Here is a 22,283-nt window from a genome sequence, read left to right as displayed (position 1 = left end):
TTGACATTTTGGGGTGCTAATTAAACCTACTTGATTTAAGATAAAATAATTATGATTTATAATCACGAACGGTGGAAACGTTTCTTGAATAGCCTTCATTATGTTTATCGATGCCAAACGTTTGAAAAGGCTAATATATTAACCATTTTAGGTCATACCAAAAGGAAGAAGGTCTAAACAGAGCATCCAAAAATTGTCTTATTTCAACATTTCCCGAGAATTTTGCAACCTTTTTTTAGTGCAACTAATAAATTAATAAAGTACACGTTTACTTTAACAGTGTTTTATTTATTTTAACTAGTTCCGTATTCTCAGACTCCTTCTGGACACATTATCCACTAAAATCTGTTAGGATGCAGTTTTAACCGAAAACACCTTATTTCCGCCTGGTTTACGACACACGTGTCAAACAAAAAAATGTCAATCACAAGGTGTTAGAAAATTTGCCTTCAAATATAGCAATTTTTATCAAATAGTCCGTTCCTTGTATGTTGGCGTTGTTTTTTGTAGCTGTTCAGTTCAGTGGTTCATTTGTTGCGTTACTTTCCTTTGATAGTTGAGTTTTGGTTCCATCTGTTTTTGGTTTCTGACCCAGATTTGTCTTCGCTTAATCGATGTCCGACTGTTGAACAGCGGTAAACTATTATGTCTTTATTAAACACAAATCGTGAAATACCTATTTCTGGGTGTCCGACATGTGGTTCTGGGGTTTTCGTCATAAGGTTCACTCGAGACAAAAGTTTGGAAAGCTAACAATATAAAACACACGAAAATATTGGCCCCTTTACTAAATTGCCAAAATCCGTCTAATGTCAAGTAATCAGAAGGATTTGTAGCATTAGTTTAAGTACAAATATAATTTGTGAGATTGCAAATTACAAACAAAATAAATATTGTTTCATGCCAGTAATCTGAAGCACTAGGTTCTTTGAAGTTGGTACGATCGAGGAAAATATTCCAATGACAGCAGCAACGACCAAGCGGTATTTTTCTTTTATTTAACATCTTTCTTTTTACATTTTAGCGTGTTTATTAAGGGTTCATTTATGTAGGTTAACTTGCATGATCACCGAATATCGTGTAATAATTGACTCATAAATGGCTATATGAGTACTTACAGTAAGTACTTAAGATTATTTTGGTTCATAATTGTCAACTACGCATGTTGATTACTTAATAAAATCATATTATAACGTCTATTAAAATGTTACTAAGTAGATTTGACTATTCATTTGTCAAATATTCTACACATTATTTGTTCATGAGTGTATTTTTAAAAGATTTTCGTTTGATTATATTCTTTAAATTTTGTTCTTTCTGTTGTTGACGTGGTCGATTTTGAAAATTGTACATGGTTATAATGTTATTTGTGTGTGAGGTATAGTAACACAAATCATTGAACACGAATTTCTGTGTGTCCGACATGTGTTTCTTAAATTGTTACCTGCATAAGGTACTCCAAAGCCAAAAATAGCACACATTTAGATAAAAAATGCAAATTAAGTGATGCTTTACGAAAAAATTATGAAAATGCGCAGAATGTTGTGCTATAATCAGTGCATATTGAGAGAGAATTGAACACATTGTATTTGGAGAATTTTGGTTTTTTTAATCTGTATTGTCATATTTCTTAGAAGTTAAAGTCGCGTGAAGTGATTTGCAGTTAACTAGAACAATTTCAAATAAGAAATGATTAATGTCTCTTTTTGATTTGAACAATCATCTTATGACACCGATGATATATACATATAGATATATATATATTTAAAAAAATGAAAAGAGGCCTAACAATATCCACAAATAAATCAATTAAATAAGTATACATGTACCACATTGTGTTATTGTGCCATGGTAAATATTTGTGTACACATTTGTTTGTTTTAAAGTGATTAAGATAATAACACAATAAAATTGAGAAAGGAAATGGTGAATATGTCAAAGCGACAACCACCCGACCATAGAGCAAACAACAGCCGAAGGCAACCAATGGGTCTTCAATGTAGCGAGAATTCCCGCACCCGTAGGTGTCCTTCAGCTGGCCCCTAAAATATGCATAATAGTACAGTGATAATGGACGTCATACTAAACTCCGAATTATACACAAGAAACTAAAATTTAAAATCATACAAGACTAACAAAGGCCAGAGGCTCCTGACTTGGGACAGGCGCAAAATTGCGGCGGGGTTAAACATGTTTATGAGATCTCAACCCTCCCCCTATACCTCTAGCCAATGTAGAAAAGTAAAAGAATAACAATACGCACATTAAAATTCAGTTTAAGAGAAGTCCGAGTCTGATGTCAAAAGATGTAACAAAAGAAAATAAATAAAATGACAATAATACATAAATAACAACAGACTACTAGCAGTTAACTGACATGCCAGCTCCAGACCTCAATTAAACTGATTGAAAGATTATGTCTTCATCATATGAATATCAGGTACAATCCCTCCCGTTAGGGGTTTAGTATCATACTATCATAAAATACATGAGAAGAACATAACCCGTGTCATGCCAACAACTGTTTTTTTAGAAGTAAATGTGTTTAGTTCCGATGCAAAGACCCTATCAGTGAATCAATGTTAAAGCCAAAATATGCAATCTTTAATGACCTGACAACAGTATCGTAACTATATCCCCTTTTAATAAGTCTATTTAAAGGTTTTGTTAGTTTCTGAGGAGAATACTGACATTTTTGTGCTTTATAAAGAATATTTCCATAAAATTTTGGATGTGAAATACCTGAACGTATAAGATGTCTGCATGTTGAGTTATATTTACGAATTATTTCCTTATACCGGTGATAAAATTTAGTAAATGTTTTGACCAGTTTGTGATATCGAAAACCCTGGTGTAATAATTTTTCAGTAATACATAAATTAATGTTTACTGCTGTACCCCTATTTTTTACATGTCTTCCTAGTATGTCTGTTTGTTTTGTAAACACATCATTGTCAATATAATTTCATACAAATGCGAGGTTTAGTTAGCTATAGCCCAGGTTTAATCCACCATTTTCTACTAAAGAAATTGTGTGTACTAAGTCTAAAATATGACAGTTGTCCATTCGTTTGATGTGTTTGAGCTTCCATTTTTAACTTTGAGTTCAATATTTTTGTTAAATTACTTTCCACTAATTTTTAACTAGGAAAACTCAATTATGATTATGACCATCTTCTTAATATTCCTTCAAAAAAAAAAATATCTGAACATTTCCAAGAAGAGATAGATGTTTGCCTATGCAAAAATTTGAATTGCCAGATTTTCTTGAATGAAATATTGAAGCTATAATAAATTTCCTCTGACGAAATAATATTGCAAGAAATAATTTCCCTGGAAAAAATAGTATTGCAAGAAATAATTTCCCTCAGTTTAAATCGTTAAAAAAGGGCCACTACTCAAATAAAAGTGGAACTTAACCCAAATATGTCAAGAAAATATCTGAGAATCCGGTATTTGATTTATGCCTTTTTGTGCTTCTTTGTTAAATATTTGTTTCTTTTAATGTGATACTTGTAGTACTTGTACATTCTGTCATCATTGATGATGATATTGTCGTATTCTTGTCTTTCAATTTTGCTGGTTTGCTTTGTCTATATGCCTTTTGGTGTTACTTCGATACTTATAGCGTGGCTCTGTGCTTGTGTATCCTGTTATTGTGCTATTGAAACACTTGTTTGTTGTTTGTCGGTCATTTTTACTATGTGCTTTGTCCTTTGTCAACATGCCTTTTTATGTTTCTTTGTAACATATATGAAGTGGCTCTGTACTTATACATCCCGTCATTGTGTTATTGTACTATGATAAATTTTCAATATAATGGAATTTGATGCGATTGTCATACAAGTGAGAGGTTTAGCTAGCTATAAAACGATGTTCAATCCACCTTTTCTACTCTAGAAAATGACTGTACCAAGTCAGGGATATGACAGTTGTTATCCATTAGTTTGATGTGATTGAGCTTTTGATTTTGCCATTTAATTAGGGATTTTCCGTTTTGAAATTTACCTCGGAGTCCATTATTTTTGTGTTTTTACTTTTGTATTACAAGGTAAAATAAGTATATAGTTTTACGTAGCGAAATGACAAATTCGTCACGAGCAGTTTTAAATGTTGGGTTGCATTTATCAAAACTTCTAAAGAATTACTATTTTCTGTAATTGTGAATATCCTTCTCATTTTTTACTTTTCATTAATATACCTTAAATCTAAGTTTAAATGTTATGCATTTTAAAAAAAAGCTGTTTTATATTGAAATCATAGGAAGCTGTTCTTATCCGGTCCAGCAAGATTTTTAGAAATGTGCAATACCTTTTAAGTTTAAAAAAATCTTTTTTCTCGGTAAAAAGTAAAATCACCAAAATTTTGTGCAAACTTCCTTGATCGTCGCTTTTTCTCAGAACTAATTTTTACCTGGCAAGAAATCGATTGATCATCCTTTGAAATTATGTGTTATATTTAGATTATCAATAACATAATATAATGTAACCTCAACGTTTTGAAGTATTTACTCAGGTATGCCGAATTTTGTTGATTATTTGTGTTCTATTACGAACCCCATCAACAAATGTAATAAATCAAACTGTTTGATTCGATCAACATATGAGGAAATTAATGATGAATATTATACATGTACATGCATATGTTAATATACGGAGATGGTGTATATAAGGACCTTTGAGCTAATGTTTTATATAAAGTCAAGTTTGCCTGATTTGAAAACTTAGTTTATTCATACTGGTAATTTCTAGATAAAACAAACAATTCAAAAAAAGGCTTGCTTTAAAACATGTCAGTATCAAAGAACTGACCATAAAGAGGCTATATACTTTATTTCTTCAACTATATTACCCAAGTTCATACTTTTTGTTGTATCTTTTAATCATGCAATTGACCTGATACTTAGGTCAAGGTTGCAGATAATTGAAGTAATATTAAGTGTATGCCTTTTTAATCAAAATTTTATGGTTAATGACACATTTATTCTATGGTGTCGGACAGAGAATTTAATTACAGATCCTTTAAATTTTAATGATTGACCAAATGTAACATTGAAGACAGTAAAACGTGCGTAAGGCAAATAAAAGATAAAACAAAATACCTCTTTAGTTCCTTCTGTCATAAGAAACCAAAAGAATTGTGGGAACTGTAATTAACGTCACGATTACCCAAGCTATAAAAACGTTTGAAGATGATATCCTTTACAAATCTTCTTCTTGTTTTTTGTGTAACTATTGGCTACCCTTTAATCGATATATAATGTAAAACTACAATTAAAACAATGTTTTCTTTTCCCTCGTATACCCAATTAATCCCATTCAGAAAGATTTCGATCATTTCCAATGAATTTTTTTTAGAAAAAGTCAGTCAGATAGTTGATATTTTTTAATCAAATGATTGAAGTTCATTTGAACCCAAAAATCGTTTAAGTACAAAAAAAGTAAAACCTTAATTGATTCATCAAAATGACTTACAGGTACACGTTTTTACACTGATGGATTATTATTATCATATTGATGTTTTGGGAGGCGACTTTCCTGATATGGAACTTGCGCCCTTACACTGAGGGAGTACATTACGACATTATATATAGTCAATGATTTCTTAACTTTCAATGAAATCTTTGATATTTGCAAATAATTTGATAAGAGTAATAATATGTATCATATACGATCTGGATAAGATTAATAAGATACCGACACTAGGGTTGGCAAAAACCCGGGTTTTATGAGTATTGCCCAGCCCAGTGGGTTTTAATGGGTAATACTAGGCAATTCTGGGTAATATAAAATACTTGCCTGAATTTTAAAGAGATTCAGTGATCAAACTCAATTGCAATACATTTAAGATATGTATAAACACATTTTGATTTATAAATTAATTTACTTGTTTGAGAGTGATAATACAAACTTGTGTATATACATTTGAATAAGTACTATTCTTGCAACTATGAGACAAGTAAACATGTAGGCACACATTACACAAATATTTAAGGAAAAGGCCTTTATCAATTTTAAATTCTCTTCTGAAAGTCTTTTTAATCACCCTCTCTTCTAGATTGGTCAAACTGTTAACATAAATTCAAAGAATTCATTTTTCAAATGTATATATCTTACATTAAGAATTAACAAGAAAATGTAAGAAAAATTACTTTTGTATAATTTATATGTACATCACTAATTATTAAGTAATTATTCAGATTAGGACATTGATATGTTTATATAACAATATTCAGCCTTTTCATTTCTATAATTGTTAATGACTTGACCCTGTAGGGTGTTTATTTAGCAATATGATTGCAAAGACATTTAAATTTGTAATTCACATAAACACTGCTATAAAATGCAAGTTTGGATAGTTGAAACAATACATGGAAATTAACAAGGAATTAACAATCCTAAAATATTCAAATTTTGTATTCTGCCTACATAGAAGTAGTGGAGAAAAGAACATGACTCTCAATGGTTATCTGTATAAAATGTATATATTTAGCTATAATACTATGAAACTACAAAAGACTTTACTATTTTGTGTTAAAATAAGCTTAAAAAGTCTTATTGCCCAGTATTACCCAGTATTATCCATTTCAGGGAGTATTGCCCAGCCCGGGAAAACCCGGGAATTCCCGACTGGGTTTTCCCGGGCGGGTAATACTTTGCCAACCCTGCACAAAAATAACTTTTCGAATAAATTTGCACAACTTGATAAGTTCAAATAGGTTGTTGCCATTTATAATATCTTTTAAGAATTTAAATGTTTGATAAGTTTGCAAAATAGTGTTTTCGTCTATTGCAGAACATTCGAAAAGGCGAATGTTTTGCCATCTACCGTCTTTGATACATTTGTTTTAATTCAAAGCTTTAAATCTAGAAAAAGGGTAATATGTTCGGATTTGGAAAATATCAGTTTGTTTTCAAAATTTAAACTGTTTCTAAATAATCTATAACATTAAGCTTTTTAATAGTTTTGTAGGTTAACATATATGATGTTTGTCAGAACTGGTCAGTTAATCTTAACTTAACAGTATTGGATAATTGCTTGCTTCTTATAAAATATTAAGTGTTCATATATTTGACAGTCCACAATTATCAAGCAGTGATTTTATTGTTTTTTCTTACACCACCTTATGTTTCCATTATAATTATCAGTAACAAGAGTGTATGTAACAACAGGAAGGTTTTTTTTCGGTTACAAGCTGTGTCTAATAATTAATAGTTCGTAATTTGATAAGAAATATGTATCGACCAAGTCCCTATGTATCATGATGTCAGGTGTATTTTTTCTAAAAGCATTAGCTTACGCAATGAGCAAACAAAATGTTTACAAAATAGTGTACAAGAGCATCGGATTAAATATATAAGGTTTGATAGTATTCCTGTGTTTGAATATTTTGTCATCATTTGAGTATCAATTTTAGCTATAAATGATGATTCTGTAATTTATGCACATGTGTTATAATTACAAATGAGACAATTACAGACACAAGACTTACTCATATACGAGAGAGTCAATATCCACAGGCTTTATGTAGTTCTCTCTGTTAACGTTATGCTAGAAGTTAATGACACTCCTCTCTGTGATTTTTTTCCAGTTTCTATATACGTCAAAGCCAGTTTTGATGTATGGATTTATTTTAGAGTGTATCATGTTCAAAATAACAAACGATAGTCTTTGTTATATAATTCACAATGAAGCAAGTATCAACAATTCTTAAATTAATACTTGAAATTATTGACCTCTTTCGTTGTTCGAAAGGATACATATCAAATACAAAAACCTCCACCGATAATCTGAAATATTGAATGTTTATGGATTTCTAATTCATCAACACACCTTCAGCTTCGAAGTAACTAGAACTGATTTGTATACAACATAACCATGACTTTTAATGTCTATTACACGTCACAAATACAGATAGTTTTATTATGAGACAATTAAGGTAAGAATTCATTCGTTAATATTCTGTGTGATTTAGATTTAAGTTGTGTTGATGACGAATTAAATTAAACAATTGGTATATACTTTTTTTTCAAATAAGCTTTTAAAAATTTGATGAATCTATTTGTTATATTATTTCAAAATTTCTTACGAGTAAAACAGCTGTTTGGCTGAAAAAAAGGACTTTGTGTTTTTTGCAACAACTACTCATAAAAACCATGGAAAATTAAAACGTTTTCATTTAATAATTTGCAAAATGTAAGAGAAAAATCAAGACCAACCACCAAGATGCATTACACTTGTCTTTACATCTCGTCAATCACAAGAAAGACAGCAGTTTAATAGTACAAATCGCATAGACATTAAATTCAGCCGAAAAAATATTAAAATAAATGTTGATGATATGCAGATAATTGAACAAATACAAAAGTGTAAACATTTTCAAAAGGTATTCGGTGCAAATAATAATTCGTATGTACATAGTCAGAAATTTGACAGATGTTTTCCAATCGTATGATGTGTTTGAGCTTTTGATTATGTCATTTGATAACGGACTTGCAGTTTTGAACTTGGAATTCGGTACTTTTGTCAGTTTACTTTTCAAATATGTTTGACGCTCTGTTTTTGAATATTTGCAAAATCACAAAAGCATTTTGCGAAGCAAGATACTCATACTTATCTATTTGAAGCAATGCACTTCTTTATGTATTGAATTTGACTTTTTATTGCCCAAAACATTGCTTTGTTTTTGTATGTGTATATGCTAGTTGTCTACATCTCTTTAGAATGGTCCTTATGTGTTTATTTTGTTTTATCTTATTCACAATTGAATATTTTAGGTTAGGTATTCTCTAATTATAAGTAATCAATTACAAGTATTATAAATATGACCTTGTATTTTAAGTTGATATAGTAAGTCATATAAATCAGAGAGGCAAAAACATTTTATTTTGAACGGACTTTTATATTGAAAAAATGATTATATTGGATAATAGTTACAGACACGTTTTTTTGTACATGAATTAGACCGTTCACATCAAATGGACAGTTATTTCCGGTTTTTATTTCAAGATTTTATATACGTCACAAATTACGTCACTGTGTGTGGACTCTATTGTTGTCGTTTATGGAAGATATTCGTTGTTCTTATGCGACTCACATGCTACAAATATACTATTATACTATCGTTGAATGCGTTTCTCCATGCTCAGTGTTCTTGCGTGTGTCTGTACTGTATTCCTGTCACTTAGTGTTGTCATTTTAGCGATATGTTTTTTCACATTGCCAAATAAGCGGGAGGTTTGGCTAGCAATTAAACTATTTCAACTCACCATTTTTTCTAAAAATGTCCTCTACTAAGACCGGAATATGGCACATAGTCCATTTCTATGTATGTTGCCGTTTGTTTTCGTTGCACTCCGGTGTTTCTTTTGTTACGTTGTTTTTCTCTTATAGTTATGTATTTCCCTCGATTTAATTTGTAACCCAAGTTTGTTTTATCGCAATCGATTTACGACTTTTGAATAGCGGTATACTACTGTTGTCATTATTATGTCTTCTTTCTATTTCAAATTTGTTATTATATATTAAACTCCTTTATATATGTTAAATGCAGAAATATTCTATTGTATAGCTATAAAGAGCATTGTCTGAGAACATTTGCACCAAGGGTTTTATTGTGTCCCGTTTTATCAATTATAGGAAATAATGAGTTTACAGAGCAAACAATGACCTGGGACTGCTACATCTATATTCAACAACATCTATCGTCTTTGCAAATATTTCCTTTTTTGCTTGAAATGACCAAATTATCTGTTCTGCAGTTGGTGATGATTCGTACAGTTACATTCGTTACTTTAGGAGTAATACCACAATTGTGTTTTTTCTATAAACAAAAATTGCATTTTTCTGTATTTGATTGGACTTTTTATTGCCCAAAGCTTTAGCAATTTTGGGTATTGAATGTGTATTTGCTAATTTCTACCTTTCTACCTTTCTTAAGAATGATCCGTTTACTCTTCTCATTTCCTTTGCCCCCTCCACTCCCGCATAGCCCCCCCTACCCGCATAGGATAGATATTTCCAGTTATGATTTTTAACTTGAAATGTTATGATTATAAATGCAATAAGTTGATTATACCTGCTTGTTATGATTATACTTGCACCATCAAATTAATGCTCCGTATTGTGACCCTTTTCTATTTCAAGTTTATAAGTATATATTAAGCCCATTTATGTTTGTTAGAAGTATAAACATTCTGAATTATTGATATGTAGAGCGCAATGTTGCACGACTTTTGCACCAAGTTTTTTTATTGCTCCATTATATCTTTGATAAAATAACGACTTTACAGAGCGAAAAATATCCTGGGACTACTACATTATGTTTAACAGCATCTTTCGTCTGTTCAAGTATTTCTGTTTTTGCTTAAAATAACAAGCATAATTGAGATGCAGTTAATGATACTTGAAAACAGTTGCATTTGTTCCTTATGGAGTAATACCACCATTGTTTTGTTTTTTATTTTCTCTATTAGTTTTTATCTTTTTAGAAATAAAATGTAAATTAAGAAGCTTAAGACCATGTTGACATTTGTTTTAAACCATTTTGTAAAACATTCCCAATTATGTAGGGCTTCAACCAGAATTTTATTGTTTTATTTAAACTGTTAAGTCTTGCTAGATTTCTATTTTGGTGAGTTGTGGTTGCAGTATTATTTACGTACACAGAACATTTCCTTATATTCATTAATAAGTTAATACTGTAATGCATAGAAAGTGACTGTACCAATACGAGTTGTCTGAAAGGATCTGTATAAATAATTAAGAGAAATATGAAACTACAAATTATTATCCTTTATAATATACAAATAAAATAATTATTGAAATCTAATGAATATGTCATGAACTATCTATTTTGAATCGACATCTTCACATGTATGACGTACATTAACAATTGATTGCACGTGGAATGATATAACGCTTTTTTCTGCGGAACTTTCTTTTTTCAATTTTTACTTTCAGTTTCTAAGTATTAGTTTTGTTTAAATTTCTTTAAAAGATCTGTAAATATCATAGGTACTTGAGGACAGGATATTTTTGTCACCCTCTCCCTTTTTTCTCAACATCCGTTTTTTTTTTCTTTTCTATTAATTTCAATTATTTTTTTTCTGTATACTATGAACTTTCATATACTACAGAAAAAAGTGTGTTTGCTATTTACTTTCAAGTTTACTATCCACGGAGGCAACTGGTATATTGTGTTTCAAAAGTGGGATTTACATTATTAGGTCCGTTACAGTTCTTCGTTTTTTGCATTCTTATGAAATGTGGTGCAAGACAGCAGCTTAAACTACAATCTCAACATATACGCACATTCAGAGAATAACATTGGGTCGTTAACGACGATGGCAAAGTCCTTACAAAACATTTTAACAATATATTAGTAAAGGCAACCAATATTCATCTTGTTTTCATGGATGACAAATCAAATTTGGTAGTTAATTTTTACTTTAAAAGACCTTTAAAAACAATCAACATTAAAAACCCTAGCATAGTTCCTTTGATATTTTGATTATTTTGAAATACTGCATTGGAATTCTGTCACATTGTGTTAAACCTACTCCACACAAGTTCTCCTCAAAAGCATTGGATGAGATTAACAGAAACAAAACTTTATGTACTGTCCCCTCCCCCAAAAACAACAAAATAAGATTAGGGAACACTTTTTCATGAGGCAATTCCAATACAAACATAATAATGAAAGGTTAATGTAGAAATATGTAGCAACTTATCAATAAGTTGCATGGATTCTGGTTAAGAAATTGTAAATCTTTAAAATAAAAAATATACGGAAGCAGATGAAAGATTAGCAATTTAAATTTAATTTATACATCTAAACGTATTCGTTTTTTAAATGTTTATCACTGTATACAAATGAGGTTACTAGTTTAACTTTGTATTAATTTTAATGAATCGTAAAACATACATCAGCTTCATTAATGATAATTTATTATATTTAATGAATTGTATAATGTAGTATAGGCGTATTCAATTTTAAAGGAAAAAAATAACTGGTATTAATGTTGTGTAATTAATCATTCACGGGTAATTATTTATACAATTGATCGGTTATTTCTTTAAAACATATAAATGCTCACTCAGGAAACGTGTTTCTTTTCTCTTGTTTGTTACAGTTCTAATTCACCTATTTATAAAATAGTTTTAGATACAGCTTTATATCGTGTAGTACTAACACATTATTAAATTTTAATATTAAACTTATTTGATCTTTAAAACGTACAGATTAAAAACAGATATTTACTACCAATTCCAATATCAAAGATTCTGATCATGTAATACCACTAAACACGTGCATATCTCACATTTATAGAACCCTCGAACAAAAAGATAAATTAAGAAATACAAACCACTCAATACACTTTTCTTGAAGATCGCCTATTGAATATATGTTAAATCCACAATAGGAGCATAACCTTTTTTCAAAAACAATATCCGGAAAAAAAGGTACTGAACAATATTTCGTAAAAGTACTTCACAAAAATCTTCAGAAGGTTAACAAAACCCTCGCAATTTAGAGATTAGAGAGGGGAAAAAATGAGTTGAGACATTCTAAACAATCGGGATTAAATGATTGCAAAGCAAAACAGAACTTCTTGTTTCAGGAAAGTGGAGCGCTGAACCGACAAACTTAACCCGCCAACTTCTTCGAGTTCCTGTGCAAAGCCAGGCGCATGTAATATGTTGGTTGACGTAGGTTGCTGTCTGTTATATTTGTTTTTCGTTTATTGTTTTTTTCTAAGGTTTCTTCGTTTGAATTGTTTCACTTGGTCATGTCAGGGCCTTTTTATATCTGACTATCTGATATTAGTGTTGCAAATTGTTGAGGGCTTTATTGTGACCTGTGAAATCACGTATTAAGGACTCTGTACAGGTGGATAATTACATCTCATTGGCAATCATATCAAGTCTCCTTTTTATTTTAGAAATTGAACTATTTGTTGAATGTTTCAGACGAATAAACAAAATACCGGAGTCTCAGGGGTAGTATTTTAAACATTTTTATATATTATATAAACTGTATTGATTCTGACTAATTGTTATATTGGTATATGAGACTACAGACATATAAAAATAGTCGGGTGAAGTAAAATGGTAAGTAGTTGCCCTGGTGAACCGATGGTAAAATAAATGTTATTTCAGTATTGGAACGACAACTCTAATTGTATACGATTCCTTCAGAATAGACAAGAAAGAAAATCGTGGTAATGTCTTAATTAAGTCAAATTCATATAGAAATAAAATATGAAATTTAAGTTTTTCTGTGTAATGTAGAATATGAAATAGCTTAACTTTATTTTCACGAAAAATACGGAGATTTGATATGGTTCCCAATTCAAATGTCTAAAATGCCAAAGATGTTTATTTTTACACAATTAAGTAATTCGAGAGAAATAAACTATCCTAAACTTTACGAAACTGAAAGTTTTAAAACATTTTTTGAATTAAATCCATTGACTACTCTTTCATTCTCTAATATTCAGAACGAGAACAAGTAAAGCTATCTTTATTGGTCGAAGCTTTGAAATAGAGAAACAGGGAAAGAAAGCAAACCAAATATAAACACTGCATTCCATAGACTGAAAAAAAGTTATACAGCAAGCGCTTACAAATACCTGACAAGAGTTTGTTAAAAAAAAAAGTACACGTACAGAGAGCGTGACATATATACTGTATCGGATTAATTTTCCATCCTAAATTTAGCACAGCCAAACAGATGTCCAAATATAAATGTCGGACATGTGAAGCCCAGATAGTCTCATGTATTTGCCTTGGTTACCATTAAGGTTTGGTGGTTACTATCAAATGTATTTAATTGTTGATATGTTGGCACATATTCTGTTTTATTTTTCAGAAACATCATCTAAAGAAATAAATAATGGCAATGGAAACTTACGTGGTTATTTTCTTCAGTCTGTTAAAATCAGTTATCAGTCAAGGTTGGTATGATTTATTTAGTTACAATGAGGGGGTTTATTTGAATTGACATAACAAATTTAATGAACGACACATCATTTGCAAAGGTGTAGTGCATAATGTTTTTAGAAGACATGGATGATGACCCATTTTATTTTTATAATTTTATACACAGTACATGTAAATAAAATACGTTCTATTCTAATTATAAACAGACGTATATAGTCAATAAACATGTATATTAGTACCAACCAGCTTTCAGAAGTTTATGATTTACTAAATAGTCTATAAATAAACTTCAAAATCGTATTAGTCCTTATCATATATATATGAGGCTTCAATTTTCTAGATACTTTCAATTTATCATTCTTTACTTTATACAGTGATTCACACATATTTCAATTATCCAACAAAATTTAAAAGACAATTGAGAGCGTAAACGGTTCTTGGTCATTCAACGTACGACCTTCAGCTTTGAGGAAAACCCATACCGTATATATAGTTAACTACTAAAGATCACGGGAAAATAAGTTATAAAAGAACACAAAAAGGCTTGATGAGGCTTATAAGAATGAACGAAGACACTAGTAGGATTCACGGCGACACAAAAAAAACCAACTATAGATTTCTGTTTCGGTACAGACAGACATAGAAAAAGGAAGGCTGAATATAAACATCAGAAGAAGTGGTATGATTTCCAATGTGATAACTCTTTACCAGATACCAAAACATATAAGCTAACAACTATAAGTCATCGTACGACATTCAACAACGAGCAAAACCAAACCGCACAGTCAGCTATAAAAGGTCCAGAAATGAAAAATGTAAAACAATTCAAACGACTAAAATTAATGCACCGATTTAAGCACAAAATCATGAACGAAAAACAAATATGACAAACATGAAAAATCGACAACCACTGAATTACAGGCTCCTGACTTAGGACAGACACAGTCACATACAGAATGTTTGTGAGCACCCATCCGACCTTTAACATGGGTCAGTATTTTAATCGTACAACATAAGAACGAACTATGGAAAATAGTTGAAAAGGACCGAACTTTGAACTTTGAACTCTTTAGAACAGGGTGTTCACTTGCTACATACTCATTACCTATTTATCAGTATCTGTAGCCTATACTTCTAATAGATTGAGTAAAATCATAAACTTGAGAAAAAATATTGGAATGCAAAAGAATTGATCGTTACCATACAGTATCATTTTGTAAATTATGATATACTAATATTATAATAATTGTATACAGATTCAAGCTCTATAATGCCATCTATGTCCGAAAGTATGTCTATGATGTCAGACAGCATCATGCCAATGTCCTCATCAGCAATGTCATGGTCTTATATGATCTCCGGTACTCTCCTATCTGAAGAATGTGAATGTCCTATATCCGAAATGTTTTCAACGTCAATGACACAATACCAATCTGCATCATTTGAGACGACAATATTAGTTCAATCATCAGATTCATATGATATGATGTCAGTGTCAGATTCATATTCCATGATGTCAATGTCAGATTCATATTCTATGATGTCAATGTCAGATTCATATTCTATGATGTCAATATCAGATCAGCCATCATCATATTCCATGACATCGATCCTCTTAGAACAATCTATGGTATCTTCGTCTAATTGGATGTCTCATCAATGTCAGTGCAGTTCCGAAACAATAAGCATGATGCCTATGTCATCTTTATATACGGACTCTTCATTTCTAATGACACCTTCGTCAACGATGTCTATGGAACCTTCGTCAATGGTGTCAATGGAACCATCGATGGACCTTTCGTCAATGATGTCAATGGAACAGTCATCAATAATGTCAATGGAACCATCTATAATGTCAATGGAACAATCTATGATGACAATAGTACAATCTGTGACGTCAATGGAACCGTCTATGATGTCAATGGAACTATCTATAATGTCAATGGAACCGTCTTCTATGATGTCAATGGAAGCTTCTATGATGTCAATGGAACCATCTATGATGTCAATGGAACCGTCTTCTATGATGTCAATGGAACCATCTATGATGTCAATGGAACTGTCTTCTATGATGTCAATGGAACCATCTATGATGTCAATGGAACCATCTATGATGTCAATGGAACCATCTATGATGTCAATGGAACCATCTATGATGTCAATGGAACCGTCTTCTATGATTTCAATGGAACCATCTATGATGTCAATGGAACTGTCTTCTATGATGTCAATGGAACCATCTATGATGTCAATGGAACCATCTATGATGTCAATGGAACCGTCTTCTATGATGTCAATGGAACTATCTATGGTGTCAATGAACCCGTCTATGATGTCAATGGAACAATCTATGATGTCAATAGAACCGTCGTCTATGACGTCAATGGAACCATCTATGATGTCAATGGAACCATCTATGATGTCAATAGAACCGTCTTCTATGATGTCAATGGAACCATCTATGATATCAATGGAACCTTCTATGATGTCAAAGGAATCGTCTATGATGTCAATGGAACCGTCTGTGATGTCAATAGAACCGTCGTCTGTGATGTCAATGGAACCTTCTATGATGTCAATTGTACCATCTATGATATCAATGGAACCTTCTATGATGTCAAAGGAACCGTCTATGATGTCAATGGAACCGTCTATGATGTCAATGGATCAGTCGTCTTTGATGTCAATGGAACCATCTATGATGTCAATGGAACCGTCTATGATGTCAATAGAACCGTCGTCTATGATGTCAATGGAACCATATATGATGTCAATGCAATCATCTATGACGACAATGGAACCATCTATGATGTCAATGGCGCCATCTATGATGTCAATGGAGACATCTATGTCAATGGAGCCGTCTATGTCAATGGAGCCGTCTATATCAATGGAGCCGTCTATGATGTCAATGGAGCCATCTATGTCAATGGAGCCGTCTATGTCAATGGATCCATCTATGTCAATGGCACCGTCATCAATGATGTCGATGGGACCGTCTATGATGTCAATGGAGCCATCAATAATGTCGATGGGACCATCTATGATGTCTTTAGAACCGTCTTCCGTGATGTCAATGGAACCATCATCAATAATATCAATGGAACCATCGTCAATTATGTCAATGGAACCGTCTCCCGTGATGACAATGGAACCGTCGTCAATAATGTCGATTGGACCATCGATGATGTCAATGCAACCGTCTGTCGTGATGTCAATGGAACCATCGTCAATACCGTCAATGGAACCTTCATCAATGATGCCGATGGGAACGTCGTCAATAGGGGCAATAGAACCGTCATCAATGATGTCGATGGGACCGTCGTCAATGGGGGTAATGGAACCGTCATCCATAATGTCAATGCAACCGTCGTCTCTGATGTCATCTTTTTTTATGTACTCGTCATCGACAGAAATGTTATCAAACTCTGTTGAAACACCACAATCCTCTGTTATTCCGTCAGAGATGTCGGACACACCAATAAATACAATGTCAAGCTCAATAACACCATCAGCTAGTTCATCCATCGTACCAACATCAAGCGCAACAGTGAACACTGTACAGTATATAGTAAACAATTGCTATAATTCATCTGGTACTTTACAATGTTTGATTGACAATTACTTACCAGGTAAGATTACAAATCGGCTTTTTTTCTTCTTCATAATCTTTGCTTCCTTAAAGAGAAGTTATATAAGGACCTATTTTACTCCTTAAGTGGCAATAATAGAATAGTTTTATATTTGAACGATAAATTAATAGGATAAGTAAAATGTTGATTTAAATTTAGATTCAAACAAAGCACGGTTGTCAACGCATGACTACAACATATTCTAGTCCAAGAAACCAAATATTAAATAAACAAGTATGATTTTGAAAACACTTCAGTTTTTATGCCTGCAGTTGTAGCTTAATACGGCAGTCATAAATTAATAAGCAATTGAGATTAAATAAATTTGTATCGATGAAATCAATAACAAGTATATGTTTTTTCTCTTTGCAGTATGTCAGTCATCTGCAGATGTTGAGTGCGTAATTTCTCAAATAGAAGCTGCTTGTAAGTTTAATGCAAATTATGTGCAGATTATGCATAACAATTCACTTAAGGTTAACGAAATGTTATCTAACTTGAGAAAAAAGCCCTGGTATACAAAAGTTTGAAGCTTGTATACAGATTTTTTGTTGGACTTGAGGATACTGGAGGATGCCAATCTTAATTACAATTCTTGAGCAAACACTTTAACAAACAAAGCAAGCAAGTAAACCAAACATTTCACTTGCTAGCATTAGGATAACAGCTTTAGAAAGACAAATCTGTTATGCAATTTAAAAGATGATTTGCATGTAGAGCAACTCCTCCGATATATTGTCTATTCTTATGCCTGAAACGTCATAGAAACATTGCACACATATTGAGTTGTACACCTGCTATTATTGAATTGTTTGATTAGTTATTTCATATTTCAAAATTTAGTACATAATCAAATTCAAATTAATTTTATAGTTGTGCACCTTCCATTCTAAAAAAAATTTTCTCACTTTTATATAAAACAAAACTAAAAGAAATGTATTGAGAATGGAAATAGGGAATATATCACAGAGACAACTACCCGACCAAAGAGCAGAAAACAGCCGAAGGCCACCGATGAGTCTCCAACTTAGCAAGAACATATTTGTTTTGTGCAAGAACTGGCATAGTGTCTATAAATTTCGTTATCTTTTTTTAAGCGTGTGTAAATTCAACCATGGTTAATGAAACTTGCATGGAAAATACGTATGGAGGTAAGTTTAAACTATTTGTTTTGCCGCTAATAAAAAGTAAAATCACAAAAATACTGAACTCAGGGAAAATCAAATCGGAAAGTCCCTTATAATGGCAAAATCAAATGACAAAACACATCAAAAACGAATGGACAGCAACTGTCATATTCCTGACTTGGTACATGCATTTTCAAATGTAGAAAATGGTGAATTAAACCTGGTTTTATAGCGCTAAACCTCTCACTTTGTACCACAGTGTCATCAAATTCCGTTATATTTACAATGATGCGTGAACTAAACAGACATAATAAATAAAATGGTCAAAATATGGGTACAGCAAAGGATGAATTTAGAAATTATTGCAATCTAACAACACCGTTATAAAATGTAACAATTGACATGACCTCATCAAATTCAACGATAGATTTACATCCATATAAATGGTAATATATAAAACGTGAAAAATTTATAAATGAATACAAGCAAGTTATAAATAAATTCGTATGATAGGAACAAAGATCTGACAACACCGAATTCACACATGATTAAAAACGAAAGTTACAACTCATTGAAAATCACTGAAAAGATAATTGACTGCAAACAGACACAATAGGGTGTCACGGGTAACTTGTTTTGTAAGTAACATACCCTTCAGAGCTATCATGTAAACTATGGTCTTGTTTAGAGTTAAAAAAAGAGGGACGAAAGATACCAAAGGGACAGTCAAACTCATAAATCTAAAACAAACTGACAACGCCATGGCTAAAAATAAAAAAGACAAACAGAAAAACAATAGTACACACGACACAACATAGAAAACTAAAGAATAAACAACACGAACCCCACCAAAAACTAGGGGTGATCTCAGGTGCTCCGGAAGGGTAAGCAGATCCTGCTCCACATGTGGCACCCGTCGTGTTGCTTAAGTGATTACAAATCCGGTAAATAGTCTAATTCGGTAGGTCATATTCATGAAAGGGAAGGGGATTGTAGTTACGACGTAAGGAACATATCCGATATCATTTGTGAAACGGTTATTCCATAACGGTCAACCAACTCGTGATGGCGTCCGTAAAATTTACGAAGTTAAATTTCGGTTGTTTGATTGACTATCTACTTAAATCGGTAATAATTGTTATATTATGACTCTCTACAAGGGATAAGGTATGCCTTGCATACTTTAGCTGCATATTGTTTTATTTTATAGCATGTTTAATATCAAATCAGAACACAGCCTTGACATGTTTGAAGAACAGTGTTGGAGCTGGTTGTAAGTTAACATTTAAATTGTAATGTTGTCTTGTATTATAAGTTACATGGTGTGTTAGTGATCTAATACGAGATATATGGGGTCAGTAAATTCCAAATGGGGTGAGAACGAAGTTCGAATCCCCATATTGAATTTACTGACTCCAGATATCTCGTATTTTGTCACTAGCACACCGTGTAACGAATTCATCTTACCGACTATCTTCACATGTGGTATTGTGACTAACGGCCTATCGAAGTGATCAAGATTTCAATACTTAGTAGATCCTACTTTTATTTGTCTATATAGAAAACAAATGCCAATAATAACAACTTTTTAGCTTTAAATTTGTTTTATGAATTTATTTCAATCGTTCATTACATGTATCAATTTCTTCGTCTGTTAAATCCTTTCAGATTTCTTTTTTTAGAAAGGGAAGTAACTCCGTAATGCAACAACTTGTTGGATCTAATTATGTTTTATGAACCTTTTCCAACCTTTCACCATCAATTTCTTTGTCTGTTGAATCAGATTTTTCCAAGTTAAATATCAATACATCACAACACTTTAATTAAAGTTACTGCTTGAATTTACTTTTGAAGTTAATTCTTGGAAAATTAATTGATATAGAATAAAAAGATGTGAAATTAGTTCTAAAAAGAAAATTATCTATCAGAGTCAAAATAACGTTGATTTGGGCAATTGTATGTCGCAAGCAAGGCTTATAACAATGGGAAGAACCATACCGTATAGTCGGTTTGAAAAGGCCCCGCAATTAAAAAATGTGGAGACTATTTATGACAAAAAAGAAGAGACAGCATCTAATGACAACCGCTGAATTACAGGCATATAACGAATGTGGTGGGTTAAACATGTTTAAAAATGCTGAACTGTCCCCTTACCTGTGAAAGTAAAGAAAGTTCCCTGAAAAAAATTCTTTTGGTTCAACTTTATGTCCTTTTGGTTGATCATCTTTTCAACGTTTCTATAAGGTTATGGATTTCTAAATATTCTGGCTTCGGACATCACTACAGAGACATTTATTGTTGAAGAAACATCTGATGCAGTAAAACTGGTAGAAATATCATCACGGTAACGGTTATCGCAATTGATTTTCAATCAACCATAAAATTGAATTTAGACAGATCTTTACTACGTGTTGTGATTCCCAACAATTTTATATGAGGGGCGCAATTGGTATCCATTTAAATAACTTAAACCCGTCGTTAAAAAGTTAACCAAAAAACACTCAGTAGTCCATGAGGGGGAAATACAGCTTCTATTTGACTTTATACAAAACATTCTGCTTGGTGTTTTGTGGTATTGTAGTGTTGAGTGTAGAAACGTTATAAATGGCAACCGAATTGAAAAGAAAAGAACAAGAATATTGAACTTCAAGGAAAGTTAAAAATGAAAGGCCCTTAACAAAAGCTCTAACACATCACGAATGAAAACAGCTGTCATATTTCTTACTGAAAGGATTTTCAAAAGCACGTGATTTATCAAAAACATCCAAAGAGTTTTTAATTGAACAAGGACAATATTATATTATAAACTGACATATTTGTATATAAAACAAACTCAACTTTCAAAATAATTACAATGTTGTTTTTCTAATTCCAGCTTGTCTTTCTTCAAGTGATGCTACTCAGTGTCTTATAAACGCTTTTTCGGCAGGTATGTAGATAAAAACAATGTACATGTGTATATTCTAAATAAAGGCAACCGTAGTATAGGTAGCACAGTAGTATTTGCATTGCGGTTGTTCTTTTGTGTCAATTTATCTGAACAGTGTGATTGGACAAAAAATACAGTATCAAATGATATACTTTCCCAAGCTGACGGACGAATCAGTTGTTGAAAAATATGAAATAACTTTGAAAACAGATGAAAATGAATTTTGAAGATTTTTTTTTAAATTTTGTATTCACTGCATGACATTAAAAGCGCTAGCGACCTCCGGTTTTTAAAGATAGCAAAACAAGTAAACAGTCATGATACATATTTAAATTCATTTCTGAATATTATAATGAAAGTACGTTAGTTAACTGTGTACCGGTATATAGAATGTTGGGCAGTGTTAGAAAGATTCTTAAAAGGCTATCATTATCCCTTATGGGCCAGGAAATACTACCGTGCCATATATACCGCTGTTAAAAAGTCATAATTCGATTGAGAGAAAACAAATCGGAATATAAACTAAAACCGAGGGAAACCTATTAACTATAAGAGGAAAACAGCGAATCAACAGAAACCCTGAAGTGCAACAAAAACAGACGATAATACAAAATACATAGAAACGAACTATTAGATAACAACTGCCATATT

General features: G+C 31.9%; 1 protein-coding gene across 5 annotated transcripts in view; it reads left to right on the top strand.

The window, feature by feature from the left end:
* Window positions 1-22,283, top strand: part of LOC139517124 (protein SON-like) — a 64,400-nt gene that overhangs the window by 38,681 nt on the left and 3,436 nt on the right. For 3 of the 5 annotated variants that reach the window (XM_071307835.1, XM_071307832.1, XM_071307831.1), the window contains exons 2-7: window positions 13,874-13,958; window positions 15,201-17,576; window positions 17,949-18,002; window positions 18,674-18,727; window positions 19,914-19,976; window positions 21,579-21,632. In XM_071307835.1, the coding sequence (XP_071163936.1) occupies window positions 13,898-13,958; window positions 15,201-17,576; window positions 17,949-18,002; window positions 18,674-18,727; window positions 19,914-19,976; window positions 21,579-21,632 (2,662 nt within the window). In that variant the 5' untranslated portion in view covers window positions 13,874-13,897. Of the gene's footprint in view, window positions 1-7,666; window positions 7,940-13,716; window positions 13,782-13,873; window positions 13,959-15,200; window positions 17,577-17,948; window positions 18,003-18,673; window positions 18,728-19,913; window positions 19,977-21,578; window positions 21,633-22,283 lie in introns of those variants that run through there. The other 2 variants (XM_071307833.1, XM_071307834.1) reach the window with 2 other exon arrangements.

Source organism: Mytilus edulis, chromosome 3, assembly GCF_963676685.1.
Source record: "Mytilus edulis chromosome 3, xbMytEdul2.2, whole genome shotgun sequence".
Lineage (NCBI taxonomy): Eukaryota > Metazoa > Mollusca > Bivalvia > Mytilida > Mytilidae > Mytilus > Mytilus edulis.
This window is presented reverse-complemented; position numbering and strand designations above follow the sequence as displayed.